Source organism: Schistocerca americana, chromosome 2 (assembly GCF_021461395.2).
Source record: "Schistocerca americana isolate TAMUIC-IGC-003095 chromosome 2, iqSchAmer2.1, whole genome shotgun sequence".
Classification (NCBI taxonomy): domain Eukaryota; kingdom Metazoa; phylum Arthropoda; class Insecta; order Orthoptera; family Acrididae; genus Schistocerca; species Schistocerca americana.
Genome location: NC_060120.1, coordinates 542872196 through 542889735, shown reverse-complemented (window position 1 = coordinate 542889735; position 17540 = coordinate 542872196). Strand labels below are relative to the sequence as shown.

At 38.1% G+C, this 17540-nt stretch overlaps 1 protein-coding gene across 1 annotated transcript in view; it reads right to left on the bottom strand.

Moving 5' to 3' along the window:
- Positions 1–17540, bottom strand: part of LOC124595227 (RAD50-interacting protein 1) — a 120634-nt gene that overhangs the window by 62332 nt on the left and 40762 nt on the right. The window contains exons 3-4 of the mRNA XM_047133882.1: positions 4505–4678; positions 2545–2676 (exon numbers count right to left, since the gene is read on the bottom strand). Of these exons, the coding sequence (XP_046989838.1) occupies positions 2545–2676; positions 4505–4678 (306 nt within the window). The remainder of the gene's footprint in view (positions 1–2544; positions 2677–4504; positions 4679–17540) is intronic.

The following is a 17540-nucleotide window of genomic DNA, read 5'->3' as shown; positions in this document are numbered from 1 at the left end:
GTGAATATGGAGGCCAATCCATCCCTGCACCAGTAAATTTGCAATAATTCAACACAATGACTCTATTCCCTCTGTGTTCATAAAAGCAAAACACCTTTTCACTGTGATGAGGTGTGTCCCCATCTTGCACAAACTACTTGGTCCCTGGCCGATTGTCCAATGTGTGGTGACAGATTATTCAAAAATTGCAATGAAACAGCCCTAGTGATTGTTTCTCGCATGATAAAAATAATGATAATGCCTCTACTGCATATCACAGCCCAAACAGAAACTCTGGGAGTATTCACTGGTTTCACTTCACACAAACAGAGATTTATGGAACACCAAAATAGCTAGTTTTGTTCATTCATGACTCCGTTCAAGTGGAAGTGTACTTCATCTGTGAACCGGATTCAGCCAACATCAAATTCTTCATTATCAATCATTATGAGAGTCTGTTTCGCAAAGTTAGCCCTCTGACATGCAGCTGGTACAGATATAGCTTAATGCCTTTGGATTTTGAATGGAAACAGTTATAGGATCTGTCTGTATTTTCTGGCTCAATTGCTTCAAACCTGTCTCTGCTGCAATTCTTTGGATGGATTTCCTTGGATTTTTCTGAATAATTGCAGAAACTGTGGTGGCATTTTCAGGAGTAACTACAGTTTAGCTGGAGCCAACATTCCCTGGCAGATCACTAACCATGCTGCCTGTCTGTCGCAATTTTGCAAAGACCTTGTGAATAGTTTTCCTTTTTGGAACACTAAATCATGTATGAAAACTGCACCTTGTTGCTGCAAGACTTTGTTCTAACACGTGGTATTCCTGTACCAGAAAAACATGTTGTTGAATTAAATACATGATTTCAATCTCTTCCTTTGGTATGTTAGCCTGATTTCACATTTCAGTGGTGAACTGATCACTCTGGGCAGTGAAGCATTATTTATAGGCCCTACACATTGCGATTACAATGCCATCTATTAACAACTTTTTGAACTATTTCGAAATTTCTGTGTGGCATCTTTGATTGTGCCATACTAACATCAGATCAGGGTGATCTTAGGTTCTGTTGTTTATTATATTATTATTATTATTATTATTATTATCATTATAATAGAAGGAAACATTCCACGTGGGAAAAATTATATATAAAAACAAAGATGATGTGACTTACCAAATGAAAGTGCTGGCAGGTTGACAGACACACAAACAAACACAAACATACACACAAAATTCAAGCTTTCGCAACAAACTGTTGCCTCATCAGGAAAGAGGGAAGGAGAGGGAAAGACGAAAGGAAGTGGGTTTTAAGGGAGAGGGTAAGGAGTCATTCCAATCCCGGGAGCGGAAAGACTTACCTTATGGGGAAAAAAGGACAGGTATACACTCACACACACACACATATCCATCCACACATACAGATACAAGCAGACGTCTCCCCCCCCCCCCCCCCCGGCCGAGGCAACAGTTTGTTGCGAAAGCCCGAACCCCGTGTGCATGTTTGTGCGTCCATCGACCCGCCAGCGCCCCCGCTCGGCAAGTCACCCCATCCCTGTTCCCACACATAATCCTTCCCACGTGGAATGTTTCCCCCCATCTCATATATATACCTTTCGCAACAAACCGCCGCCCCACCAGAATGTATATGATCTACGAGTGAGATAACATGAACTAAATGTGCCAAGTGAAAAGTCAGAGGGAATCAAATCAGATTTACTCAATTATTACCTTGGCCCTGAATGAATGACACACACAGTCCTCCCCTCGAACACGTCCTGATGCAAACATAACTGCTGGTGCAACAATCATTCCAGGAGTTTCCTAACAAGTCTTTTGAAATAAACTGTCAACCACCTTATTTAATCTCTTAAATAACTGAAAGTGAGGTGACAACTACACAAAAACTTGAGAGTACTTCTTCAGTTCCTCTGAAGCTTATGATATGGCTAGTTGAATTCTGATCATTCAATTGCAACCAAATTAGCCTATCAGTTTATATGGATTATTAACTAAGCACCAAATCACAATTTTAGTACAAGTGATGTGCTCTGCATTCATTCCTCAGTCACTCCTTTCAAACGTTAATTTCTATTCATGTTTAGTTTTCAACATTTCTCAGAGAAACGGGCTGTACAAACTTAATGCTAATGGGGCACAGCAGATGCCCAAGAAGCTGCTCATTGATGACTATCATCACAGTAACCAAATATGATGATCATTTAGGAATGGTGGGGTTTTCATGCATGTTCCCGGTTTCTGCAATCTATTCCCAGTATTATTGCTATTTATCTATCAGGACAAGCTGCAGAATATTTATCTAATCATATACATACAGGTCCATGGGTAATTAATGTAATTACTAATTTTTTGCAAATAAAAGCTTGTTCCTTTTTTTAAGCCACCAAAGAGCTCCAACAGCAATATGTATTTATTTATTTCAAAAATTTTGAGTATTTAGTGAAAATCATTGAACATCTTCCAATTCCTACTGTTTTCATACTTACATTTTAGTGACAGTTCACATTTAAATTACAGAACTAGCACTGTTGAATTCCTGAAGGATACGGTAACTGCAAATGCAACAGGTACTCAGTCAACTGCTGGAACTTCTGTGTTACTTCTGGAGGTGGAGTTGCAACTAGCAAACTGGTGTTTATAAAGGGCCATTTTAGTGACTGCAACACCTCATCGAATTCACTGAAAAATTACAAGGCATGAGCATGGTACATTTAAAAATATCAGTAACGATGATTACAATAAAATGAATAAAGATATCAAATAAAGGTTAAGTGGACATGGGGCTCAAAAGCTACTGACATGTTGTCTGCCTCACCTACTGTATTTTACTTAGATTCCCCTTTTCTTTTAAGTATATCACTTTCCAAGTATCTGCAATAATATTAATTATAACCCCTCTGACATACTACTGCCACGGGCATTATCTCAACAATTTTATTCTTGAGCAGTAACTGTTCACTCCTCTTTAATGTTATTTACATACAACAATTTGTTTACATCAGATGAAAAAAGCTATTTTTTTCTGTTCTTGGATTTTTGGACTGTGTGCTCATCATGTTGTGTACAAAGCTGGGCTGGGGCAAAATGAGTGTGTTTATGAGAACTCAATGTGTCAAGATGCTATGTGTAAAACTATTCAACAGGTGGATTTGAATTGGTTTCAGCATCTCTCTGAGAGTCCAGATAGCAAGAGTTCCAGCTGCATGTACCAAGGGAATACAATGATCTTTTTTTTTTTTTTCAGTTTTCAACATTTTGTTGACAGGGAACCAGCAACTTCATTAAATTTCTTACAGTGTTTGTTAATGATTCTGTCAACAGTTCCAGTATTTATATTAGTTTCAAACCTTACAGATTCATTTTCAACCCCTGTGCACTGAGGCTGCATTGACAGTGCCTGATCTTAATAATAAACATCAAAGTGGTTCTTTACAAATTTTTACAGAAGAGTGTCACAAGCCACATGTGCCTCTTACCATGTCAAAATCTTTTAGCCTGCAGAAACTGGTTTGCATAAAACACTCATATTAACAATCTGAATTACATTTCATATCATTTTTCATCAGAACATTGGAAAGTATTAGGGCATTTTCTCTAACAATTTCTGTTGATCTTGTTGAAAACTAAGTAAATGTTTGACTTCAGTTAGTTAGGCAGCAATGGAACACGTAACACAAACATACTTATTTTTTACACTATTTTGCTACATGAGATACAATATGAGCTTCTGTCCACAGAGATTCAATAGGATTTATGGATTCCATAGGGATAGCTTGCTGCACTCCAAGTCACTGGTTCAATGGTGACAACTGCTGCAGGAGACTTTAATATCGATCACTGAATGTTCATATACCATAAGCATATTCAACTAACAGCACGTCTTATACATGGGAAGGCTGAAAAAAGCAAGTACTATGAAGAAACTTTAAACATCCTGATCAATAAGTTATTGAGGCCTGTAATTCTAGGCACTTGAAGGGCTCTACATTGTTTCTGAGAAGCAACTACTGTTGAGAGTATTATCTACATCTACTGCCCATGACAGATGATGGTAACTGAAGGCATCTTATATTATTATACATGCTACTAGCCCAGTACTAATTTTCAGATATGTGGAATGGCATCACAGGCTGAACACGAATGTTATGAAGAATGGGGAGGGGCTGGAGAAAACACTGAAGCCTGGTGTAGGGTAGCTCTTTCAGTACAAATCAATTTAAAACATCCCAATTAAGTACACAATGGCATCAATATTTGTAAAAAGTTAGCATCACCATTCATTACTGTGCTGCCTGTCCACCTCTAATGGGGCTACCTGAATTGCTTGTTTTCCTTTCTTTTTTGACAACCTCTCTGCTCATATTAATGACAAAAAAGTTCACCTTCATTTAATTATATGTATTATGACTAGTCATGCAAACAACTTAATTACATTCCTTTGCATTACTTACACTGTACAAAAACTCACAGCATAATTTCTGACATTCACATGTTCAAGTATACTCACACAGAAAACTTGTCTTTCAATAAATTGTGCCAAAAGTTGATTGTCTCATGCAGATATGACAGTAGGTGACTGCATTTTGATGAATTAATTTGGTCACTAAGCTCACAGAGTGAACGGAAGAGCTGTATGCTTCTATGGTCATCCTTCTCTGTCACAGAACTTTCTAGATTGCAACTGTAACAAAAATATTTATTACTCGTTATTATACATGTATCATCAAAACTGCATTTTGTACATTGAGAAAACTATGTTGATTGTTAAAGTATCAATACATCTTCAAAAATACTATTTACAAACTTCTGAATGTTATCATTTAGGAAATCAGAGGTGGCTGTGAACACTGTTCCAACTAAAATATGCTGCTTTCATGCATAAGAAGTGCTCCACATTACACTGAAAAGAGACTGTTATCAGGCGGCACAGTGCAATCACAACTTAGGACAAGAAAATATTACTCACTGCTGCTGTTAATCATGTAAGGGTATTGAGCAACCAATATGATCCTTCAAGTATCAAACAATGCCCAGCCAAATGCGTACATATGTTCATTAGGATCTCTGATTTTGCTAAAGCCCCTTCCTTATTGTAACAAACACAAATACGTTTTCAAAGCTTGGAGCTTTTAGCTTCTAACTCTCCAAAGCAGTTTTACTGTTACCAGTACTGTGAAAGATAACATTGTTTCTTTCCACTCTTCGTTTGGTATTCTGTTTACGAACACCAGTGTCATGTCCATACATATGACACTACTGTTGTTGTTGTGGTCTTCAGTCCTGAGACTGGTTTGATGCAGCTCTCCATGCTACTCTATCCTGTGCAAGCTTCTTCATCTCCCAGTACCTACTGCAACCTACATCCTTCTGAATCTGCTTAGTGTATTCATCTCTTGGTCTCCCTCTACGATTTTTACCCTCCACGGTGCCCTCCAATGCAAAATTTGTGATCCCTCGATGCCTCAAAACATGTCCTACCAACCGATCCCTTCTTCTAGTCAAGTTGTGCCACAAACTTCTCTTCTCCCCAACCCTATTCAATACCTCCTCATTAGTTACATGATCTACCCACCTTATCTTCAGCATTCTTCTGTAGCACCACATTTCGAAAGCTTCTATTCTCTTCTTGTCCAAACTAGTTATCGTCCCTGTTTCACTTCCATACATGGCTACACTCCATACAAATACTTTCAGAAACGACTTCCTGACACTTAAATCTATACTCGATTTTAACAAATTCCTCTTCTTCAGAAACGCTTTCCTTGCCATTGCCAGTCTACATTTTATATCCTCTCTACTTCGACCATCATCAGTTATTTTACTCCCTAAATAGCAAAACTCCTTTACTACTTTAAGTGTCTCATTTCCTAATCTAATTCCCTCAGCATCACCCGACTTAATTTGACTACATTCCATTATCCTCGTTTTGCTTTTGTTGATGTTCATCTTATATCCTCCTTTCAAGACACTGTCCATTCCGTTCAACTGCTCTTCCAAGTTCTTTGCTGTCTCTGACAGAATTACAATGTCATCGGCGAACCTCAAAGTTTTTATTTCTTCTCCATGAATTTTAATACCTACTCCGAATTTTTCTTTTGTTTCCTTTACTGCTTGCTCAATATACAGATTGAATAACATCGGGGAGAGGCTACAACCCTGTCTCACTCCTTTCCCAACCACTGCTTCCCTTTCATGCCCCTCGACTCTTATAACTGCCATCTGGTTTCTGTACAAATTGTAAATAGCCTTTCGCTCCCTGTATTTTACCCCTGCCACCTTCAGAATTTGAAAGAGAGTATTCCAGTCAACATTGTCAAAAGCTTTCTCTAAGTCTACAAATGCTAGAAACGTAGGTTTGCCTTTTCTTAATCTTTCTTCTAAGATAAGTCGTAAGGTCAGTATTGCCTCACGTGTTCCAACATTTCTACGGAATCCAAACTGATCTTCCCCGAGGTCAGCTTCTACCAGTTTTTCCATTCGTCTGTAAAGAATTCACGTTAGTATTTTGCAGCTGTGACTTATTAAACTAATAGTTCGGTAATTTTCACATCTGTCAACACCTGCTTTCTTTGGGATTGGAATTATTATATTCTTCTTGAAGTCTGAGGGTATTTCGCCTGTCTCACATATCGTGCTCACCAGATGGTAGAGTTTTGTCATGACTGGCTCTCCCGAGGCCATCAGTAGTTCTAATGGAATGTTGTCTACTCCAGGGGCCTTGTTTCGACTCAGGTCTTTCAGTGCTCTGTCAAACTCTTCACGCAGTATCTTATCTCCCATTTCGTCTTCATCTACATCCTCTTCCATTTCCATAATATTGTCCTCAACATGACACTACTAACACATCTATAAGCTCTTTATTGAAATTTCTGAGGGTAACATAAACTGAACTGGGCACCTCATGAAGAAAGAAAACACGTCACTCACACATAATAACAATTTTCCCTTATTTGTAAAGTCATTATGAAATAAATGGGGCATTCTCTTATCCTAACATTGTTCATATCACACATAGTGATATATTTTTGTGTACAACATTCCCTCTATGTTGTTTCAACACTGATAATGACAGATCCATGGTGATGACAATCCAGCTCCAACAAATATCCTCAGTTGTACATAATTATTCAGTACTATGATGCCTCTGCCAAGAAACCAAATCTTGAAAATTTTCTTAGAGACAATATCAAACTTCCAACACACATAAGACCTAAAAACTACAAGAAACATACACACTTCAAAAAAAGTTTTGCATCACCTTGATTCTGAGAGTTCCAGAACCTGCACAGAAAATTGGAATAGAGATCAACATAAACATCATTTCCGCCCTTTTTATTGCTAATGAAAACCACACATTGCATGTTGTATGACCATACAGCGAGACCTTCAGAGATGGTGATCCAGATTGCTGTACACACCAGTACCTCTTAATATCCAGTAGCACGTCTTCTTGCAATGATGCATGCCTGTATTCATCGTGGCATCCTATCCACAAGTTCATCAAGGCACTGTTGGTCCAGATTGTCCCACTCCTCAACGGCGATTCGGCATAGATCCCTCAGAGTGGTTGGTGGGTCAGATCATCCATAAACTGCCCTTTTCAATCCATCCCAGGCATGTACGAAAGGGTTCATGCCTGGAGAACATGCTGACCATTCTAGTTGAGCGATGCCGTTATCCAGAAGGAAGTCATTCACAAGATGTGCATGATGGGGAGCGCAAATTGTTGTCCATGAAGATGAATGCCTCGCCAATATGCTGCCAATATGGCTGCACTACCAGTTGGAGGATGGCATTCACGTGTTGTACAGTCGTTACGGAGTCTTCCATGATCACCAGTGGTGTACGTCGGCCCCACATAATGCCACCCCAAAACAGCAGGGACTCTCCACCTTGCTGCACTCACTGGACACTGTGTCTAAGGCATTCAACCTGACCGTGTTGTCTCCAAACACGTCTCCGACGATTGTCTGGTTGAAGGCATATGCGACACTCATCAGTGAAGAGAACTTGATACCAATCCTGAGCAGTCCATTCAGCATGTTGCTGGGCCCATCTGTACCACACTGCATGGTGTCATGGTTGCAAAGACGACCTTTCCATGGATGTCGGGGGTGAAGTTGTGCATCATGCAGCCTATGCACAGTTTGAGTCGTAACATGACATCCTGTGGCTGCATGAAAAGCATTATTCAACATAGTGGTGTTGCTGTCAGGGTTCCTCCGAGCCATAATCCATAGGTAGCGGTCATCTACTGCAGTAATAGCCCTTGAGCACCCTGAGCAAGGCATGTCATCGACAGTTCCTGTCTCTCTCTGTATCTCCTACATGTCTGAACAACATCGCTTTGGTTCATTCTGAGATGCCTGGACACTTCCCTTGTCGAGAGCCCTTCCTGACACAAAGTAACAATGCGGACGCAATCGAACTGTGGTATTTACCATCTAGGCATGGTTGAAATACAGACAACATGAGCTGTGAACCTCCTTCCCGGTGGAATGACTGGAACTGATCAGCTGCCAGTCCCCCTTTGTCTAACAGGCACTGCTCATTCATGGTTGTTTACATCTTTGGGCAGGTTTAGTGACATCTCTGAACAGTCAACGGGACTGTGTCTGTGATACAATATCCACAGTCAACATCTGTCTTCAAGAGTTCTCGGAACCGGGGTGATGCAAAACTTCTTTTTTTATGTGTGTATTTATCCACAAATTTCTACTTGACACAGATCACAAAAGAAATCATACTCTACACTTTGCAGCAGTAAATTGCGTGTTTAACTCCCTGGTCCATCACACTTGCACAATTAATCAGCACTGCATACACTTCGTAAGGGCAGAAAAAAATAATGTAATCTCTGTATAGTGATGGGGATACTGAGAATCCACAGCACCCAATATAATGATTCTCCCAATATTGCTGGTCCTGTAGTGTCATTGAAAAGCCTTTGTTATGTTGTAAAATAATGTTATTAAGCCTGTGGGGAGTTAAAGATTTGAGGTGGACTATGACATGTGCAGTTGTTAGTGTATTGCCTCAAAAGCAGGTATCTGAATTCATATCCTGGTACAGCAAGTAACTTTAGATAACTACATATAACCAATGCATTGAAAATTCTACAAATGAGTAAAATAACATCACATCCATAAGGCGGGTCTATGAGATGCTCACACAATGTTCAAATATCATACTACCTTGCCACAAGATTAAAAAGGGTAAACTACCATATGATTCAAATTTCTAAATTGGACTGCATTTCTGGCATGATGAATATTACCAGCATAAGTCTGAGCATTGTATTGTATTGTATTTTAACCAAGCTCCTTGTCTACAAAAGCAGCTTATTATGCATAAGACACTGGACAAATCAGTTTGTATGTGCATAGTTGAAAGTGATTTCTGCACAAATGTGTATGAAATTACACGCAATACACTTCATACTTTTAAATATTTACCTAATGGACTTCATATATTCAAATATTGTTCAATGGAGTAAAAGCAGTGATGCTGTAAATATGAAAATAAAAATTTTCTAAGAATTTTGACCTCAGTATTTGTTTTCATGCTTTTAAAAAGTTTATTATAAAGTTTAACCCCCATGTTGCCACTTTAGCACATGGATATGATGCCAGGACTACATGTAAGTTTTTGTTTTGTCCTGTAAAATGATTATGAATATTAAACAATATAATGTCCTTACATATTACATTTATTTTAAAGAATATAAGGGTTTACATACTGTAGATACACAGTAAAGTAGGAATGCCACAGATCTCAAATGGAGCTTTACATGCGTCTCAAGGTTCACATAAAAAATAATTATAATGGCTCTTCTTTTACAGTTGGAATGTGCTGGCAGCTGTTTTAGAGTTTCCTCAAAATGTGATCCTATATTTAAGATGTGAATGAAAGTAGGCATGATGTGCATTCTTTGCTGTTTTCTCTCTACAGCAGGATTTTAGTGAGCGAAGAAGGTAGAATGTCTTGTTCAGTTTTGCATTATGATATTCTATATGCTTATTCCACTTTACATTGATTTGCAGCCATAATTCCAAGAATTTGGCTTCTGTACTGTTACCAACTGGTTCATCATTCATAAAGAAAAATAGGATGTACATATTCTTACTCAGAGCATTGTGAAATTTTTGTATGACAGTAAAAAAATTAATTATTAAAAGTTGATTATTCTGTGCCCCGTTACTAAATAATTTTGTGATGTTGTTTACTGATTGTTGTAATTCTTCCTTACTTTCCCCTTTCAATAGATCTGATCCCATTACTTATCCTTCAGATACACCATATTTAAATAGATTATACTCTGATAAGTGTTCAGAAATAGTATGAAGGTTGACATTAGTGTGGCTGACGCTCACTGTTTTCTTATGATTGCTCAGGAAGAAAATGATCCAATTGTTGGACAGACCTCAAATATCATCCTTTTCAAGATTTGACAGAATAACATGTCTTGACATTTACTGTGGATGAAACATGGCACAATCAGTGACACTATTCTCAAATATTTGTATAAGTTCATTAACAATGTTGGTGTCAATGTGGAACTTTAATCTTTTATACAAACTATCTCATCATGATAACGGTGTACTTTATTAATGTATATAACTTAAAAGTTAACATATAATTTATTGCAGAAAGTGATTTTCTGTTAGTGCCGTTACTTGCATAAAATGTGGATAATGTTAGAAACAGAGCTTTACTGTAAGAACATAACATATAATAGTAGCAAGTAAAATGAGTCTCAAAAAGATCACTCACCATTTTTATTTCTATGGGACTACACCAAATTCAAAAGCCAATTATTATTTACATAAAAAAGGTTAAAGCAGGTAAAATGGTAATTAAACAATGTAATACAATATAAAGAACAATAGAAATAATACCCTACACTCCCAAAATATTCAGATAGCTAAATCATGCATAATTCCTGCTAAATTTTATCATGCTCACAGTATGAAACATTTTTAAGAGTCTATGAGTATTCTATAATGAAGAGCATACTCATCTGATGCAAAATAACACCATGCAAAATACTGGGTGATCAAAAAGTCAGTACAAATTTGAAAACTGAATAAATCATGGAATAATGTAGATAGAGAGGTACAAATTGACATACATGCTTGGAATGACATGGGGTTTTATTAGAACCAAAAAAATACAAAAGTTCAAAAAATGTCAGACAGATGGCACTTCATCTGATCAGAAGAGGAATAATTAGCATAACAAAGTAAGAAAAGGCAAAGATGATGTTCTTTACAGGAAATGCTCAATATGTCCACCATCATTCCTCAACAATTGCTATAGTCGAGCAATAATGTTGTGAAAAGCATTGTAAAGCATGTCCGGAGTTATGGTGAGGCATTGGCGTCGGATGTTGTCTTTTGGCATCCCTAGAGATGTCGGTCGATCACGATACACTTGCGACTTCAGGTAACCCCAAAGCCAATAATCGCACGGACTGAGGTAAACCCCACGTCATTCCAAGTACGTGTGTCAATTCTTACCTCTCTATCTACATTATTCCGTGGTTTATTAAGTTTTCAAATTTATACTGACTTTTTGATCACCCAGTACAACTGTAACCACACATTCTCTGATTATCAAGCACATCAAGTCAATAAACATATATGTAAATGACAACTATACCAAAACAACAATCTTCGGCCATTGTGCATACAAAGAACTTGTCCATAAGACTTCTGATGTCTGTCACACAAAGCCCATAAACCATTCTGAATTTCAGAAGTATGAACATCAAGTCACATGTAAACCTACATAAGTATGATGTGGTTGTTGTGGTTTTCAGTCCAGAGACTGGTTTGTTGCAGCTCTCCATGCTACTCTATCCTGTACGAGCTTCTTCACTTCTGTGTAACTACTGCAGCCTACTTCCTTCTGTATCTACTTAGTGTATGCATCTCTTGGTCTCACTCGACGATTTTTACCCTGCGCGCTTCCCTCCATTACAAAATTGGTGATCCCTTGATGCCTCAGAATGTGTCCTACCAACCAATCCCTTCTTCTAGTCAAGTTGTGCCACAAATTCCTCTTATCCCCAATTCTGCTCAGTACCTCCTCATTAGTTATGTGATCTACCCGTCTAATCTTCAGCATTCTTCTGTAGCACCACATTTCAAAAGCTTCTATTCTCTTCTTGTCTAAAACATTTGTCATCCATGTTTCACTCCTGTACAAATACCATCACAACAGTCTTCGTGACAATTAAATCTATACTCGATGTTAAATTTCTCTTTTTCAGAAATGCCTTCCTTGCCATAGCCAGTCTACATTTTACATCCTCTCTTCTTCGACCATCATCAGTTATTTTGTTCCCCAAATAGCAAAACTTATCCACTACTCTAAGTGTCTCATTTCTTAATCTAATTCCCTCAGGATCGTCTGAGATTCTGATTTAATTCAACTACATTCCATTATCCTCATTTTAATTTTGTTGATGTTCATCTTACATCCTGCTTTCAAGACACTGTCCATTCCATTCACTGCTCTTCCAAGCCCTTTGCTGTCTTTGATAGAATTACAATGTCATCGGCGAAACTCAAAGTTTTTATTTCTTCTCCGTGGATTTTTATTCCTACTCCAAATCTTTCTTTTGTTTCCTTTACTGCTTGCTCAATATACAGATTGAATAACATTGGAGATAGGCTACAACCCTGTTTCACTCCCTTCCCAACCACTGCTTCCCTTTCATGCCCCTCGACTCTCACAACTGCCATCTGGTTTCTGTACAAATTGTAAATAGCCTTTCACTCCCTATATTTTACTGCTCCCACCTTCAGAATTTGAAAGAGAGTATTCCAGTCAACATTGTCAAAAGTTTTCTCTAAATCTACAAATGCTAGAAATGTAGGTTTGCCTTTCCTTAAAAGATAAGCCGTAGGATCACTATTGCCTCACATGTACCAACATTTCTACAGAATCCAAACTGATCTTCCCCAAGGTCAGCATCTACCAGTTGTTTCATTCATCTGTAAAGAAGTCATGTTAATATTTTGCAGCTGTGACTTATTAAACAGTTAGTTCGGTAATTTTCAGACCTGTCAACACCTGCTTTCTTTGGGATTGGAATTATTATATTTTTCTTGGAGTCTGATGGTATTTTGCCTGTCTCATACATCTTGATCACCAGATGGTAGAGTTTTGTTATGGCTGGCTCTCCCAAGGCTATCAGTAGTTCTAGCGGAATGTTGTCTTCTCCCTGGGACTTGTTTCGACTTTCAGTGCTCTGTCAAATTCTTCATGCAGTATCATATCTGCCATTTCATTTTCATCTACATCCTCTTCAATTTCCATGATATTGCCCTCAGGTACATTGCCCTTGTATAGATCCTCTATATACTCCTACCACCTTTCTGCTTTCCCTTCTTTGCTCGGGACTGGTTTTTCATCTGAGCTCTTGATATTCATACAAGTGGTTCTCTTTTCTCCAAAGATCTCTTCAAGTTTCCTACAGGTAGTACCTATCTTACTCCTAGTGATATATGCCTCTACATCCTTGCATTTGTCCTCTAGCCATCCCTGATTAGCCATTTTGCACTTCCTGTCAATCTCAGTTTTGAGATGTTTGTATCACTTCTCACCTGCTTCATTTACTGCATTTTTATATTTTCTCCTCTCATTAAGTAAATTTAATTTCTCTTCTGTTATCCAAGGATTTCTACTAGCTCTCATCTTTTTACCTACTATTTCATTTTTCAAAGCTACCCATTCTTCTTCTACTGTATTTCTTTCCCCTGTTGTTGTAATTCGTTACCTAATGCTCTCTCTGAAACTCTCTACAACCTCTGGTTCTTTCAATTTATTCAGATCCCATCTCCTTAAATTGTCACCGGCCTTGCCACAGTGGTAACACCAGTTCCTGTCATATCACTGAAATTAAGTGCCATCGGGCTGGGCTATCACTTTGACGGGTGACCATCCGGTCTGCCAAGTGCTATTGGGAAGCAGGGTGCACTCAGCCCTTGTGAGGCAAACTAAGGAGCTACCTGACTGAGAAGTAGCGGCTCCAGTCTCATAAACTGACATACCGCCGGGAGAGCAGTGTGCTGACCACATGCCCCTCCATATCTGCATCCAGTGATGCCTGTGGGCTGAGGATGACACAGTGGCTGGTCAGTACCACTGGGCCTTCCAATGCCAGTTTGGCCGGAGTTAAGCTATCTCCTTAAATTACTACCTTTTTACAGTATCTTCAGTTTTAATCTACAGTTCATAATCAATAAATTGTGGTCAGAGTCCACATCTGCCCCTGGAAATGTCTTACAATTTAAAACCTGATTCCTAAATCTCTGTCTTACTATTATGTAATCTATCTGAAAACTTCCAGTGTCTCCAGACCTCTTCCATGTATACAACATCCTTTCATGATTCTTAAACCAAGTGTTAGCTATGGTTAGGTTGTGCTCTGTGCAAAATTCTACCATGCAGCTTCCTCTTTCATTCCTTACCCCTGGTCCATATTCACCTACTACTTATCCTTCTCTTCCTTTTCCTACTATCAAATTCCAGTCCCCCACGACTATCAAAATTTTGTCTCCCTTAACTATCTGAATAATTTCTTTTATCGCATCATACATTTCTTCATTCTCTTCATCATCTGCGGAGCTAGTTGGCATATAAACTTGTACTACTGTGGTAGGCATGGGCTTCATGTCTGTCTTGGTTACAATAATGTGTTCACTATGCTGTTCGTAGTAGCTTATCCACGCTCCTATTTTTTTATTCATTATCAAACCAACTTCTGTGTCACCCTTAATTGATTTTTTATTTATAACCCTGTATTCACCTGACCAGAAGTCTTGTTCCTCCTTCCACCGAACTTCACTAATTCTCACTATATCTAACTTTAACCTATCCATTTCCCTTTTTAAATTTTCTAACCTACCTGCCCAATTAAGGGATCTGACATTCCACGCTCCGATCTGTAGAAGGCCAGTTTTCATTCTCCTGATAACGACATTCTCTTGAGTAGTCCCCGCCCGGAGATCCGAACGGGGGACTATTTTACCTCCGGAATATTTTACCCAAGAGGACACCATCATCATTTAACCATACAGTAAAGCTGCATGCCCTTGGGAAAAATTACAACTCTAGTACGTATGTACGTATGATATTCAATTTCCCGACAATGGTAGCAGTAAGACAAATGATATGAAATTCAAATGCTTGGCTAGTAAATTCAATAAATCCTTCCTAACAGTAGCTGAAAACATGGTTCACTAAAAGCAGTTCTGTCAAACTAACTTAAGACTAGAAATGCATACTCCACAACTAGATATAAATTTTGCCAAATAGTCTGGTAGAGACATCACAAAAATCATTAGGTCACTAAAAGCAGTAATTCTCCTGGCTATGATGGAATCTCAATCACAAAAACTAAAATATTGAGCTTTGAAATACCCTTGTAACTAGTGAATGAGTCAAGGTTTATTTCCTGAAAGACCAATGTAGGTAATAGCAACACCTATTTATAATGGTAGTTATAAGCAAGTGACTTCTAATTACTGACCCAGCTCCCTCTTTCCATTGTTCTCAAAATTTTCTAAGAGGGTAGTTTTAAGAGATTATTTTGGATTCCATAAAGGCTTCTCTACTGAGAAAGCAATGTATGATTTCATATGTAGAACTAAGCAATAAAAATTGTGCAGGCATTTACAGTGATCTTGTCAACAAATCATCTTGTGTAAAACAAAATTCTGCAAGGGAAAATAAACTGGTACAGCATTAGTTGCTTTCCCTTGCATGAATAGTGTCTTGCCAATACAAAACAGAGGGTCACATTAGCAAATGATATGATGGGAATAAGACTAGATTTAAAGGGTAAAACATTAAATATGGTGTGCCACAAGGTTCAGTGCTTGGCTCACTTGTTTTCATGGCCCACATAAAAGATTTACTTGGGACATCTGAGGATTCTTCTTGCTGATAACAAGTAAACTGACAAAGGGCCCAAACACATCCATTCCAGACACAGCCAACATAACCATAATAAGTAAACTGATAAGGGCCCAAATATATCCATTCCAGACACGGCCAAGAGAAACATGGAACAGGATTACAACTGGTTCACAGCCAACAGCTTAATCCTAAATCTTAAAATACTCATATTATGCATTTCTAAACAAATCAAAGTGACTTACAGGAACCAGAAGTAGAGATCAGTGTGCACACACTTGATGATATTCCATGTATGAAGTTCCTAAGCATAACTGGGAAGGCACAAAACTGTGGATAAGTTAATCAAAAAGTTCTATTTTGCCTGCTTTGCACTTAGAAATTGCTCTCACTGTGTTGACTTGTAGAGAGGATTGTGAAAATACCTTCACTAAATATTGCCCTATGTCACGGTCTGCCATGTCAATGTAGCTAAGGTGAAAAAAGTATATGTTCTGCAAAAGCCTGCAATAAAAATATTGTGTGAAGCTGATCACCAAACTTCTGGAAGCTTCTTTGGGAATCTAAGTGTTCTTAAATTTACAGGCCGATACACATACCAGTACTTCCTGATGGTTTTTATGGTTAATAACTAAAGTGAATTTAGTACAAACTCCAAAATCCATGACTACAATACTGGTACTAGAAGTAAAAATAATTGTCATGTAGACTATGCCATCTTCTCTGCAATTCACAATGGAGTTAAATATTCTGATGCAAAAGTCTATACAAGTGGCCCTCAGATAGGGAACATAAAATTCCAAAACATTCAAAAACAAAGTAAAATAATAACTCACTAGCCAATCCTACAATGTACCAGAATGTTCCACATAATGGATGAATGAATGTGCAAGACAGGCCATGGGCATAAAAAAAAAAAAAAAGGAATTGTGCATTCCTTACATTTAATGAGCCAGCTATAGGTGAAACAAATTGACTCCCAAAGATAAAAGTAAACTCTACTGTCAAAAAAGTAGCAACTTTAGCAGTACAGCACACAGTGTTCCAGCACATATGTATTCTAAATAGTGAATGTGAACGGTGTTACCCTGGAAAGATAGCATGCACTGCAGGACAGAAGAGTATAGATAAAAGAGGTAAGATATGATGATGAACTTTGGTAACACTATGGAGAAGCTGCCATTTTGTGTGTGTCCCATGCAAAAGTTACTATTTTGCATATAGCAATGGTCCCCTGCCATGAGGAGTGTTTCAAAAACACAAAAAGAAGGAATATTTGTCCCATTGATGACGGCATCATGTGAAATGCCACACAAATAAGGATACGAATAGGGTGAGGAAGAAAATTCACTATGTCCTTTCCAAAGGAATCATCACAGCATTAGTGCTTAAATAACATAGGGAAGCCATGAAAAATCTAAACATGGAAGGCTGGATAGATATTTCATTCTGAATGCAAATTCCATGACTTAATCACAGTGCCACCTCACTCAGTGTTTTAAAAATACAAATACTTATCAAGAATAATGGTCGAAGACATGTATTTACATAAGCAACAAACACAACTGTTATTATTATTGTGAGGATTTTCTCTGTCCCTTTCCTCTTCCCCTCCC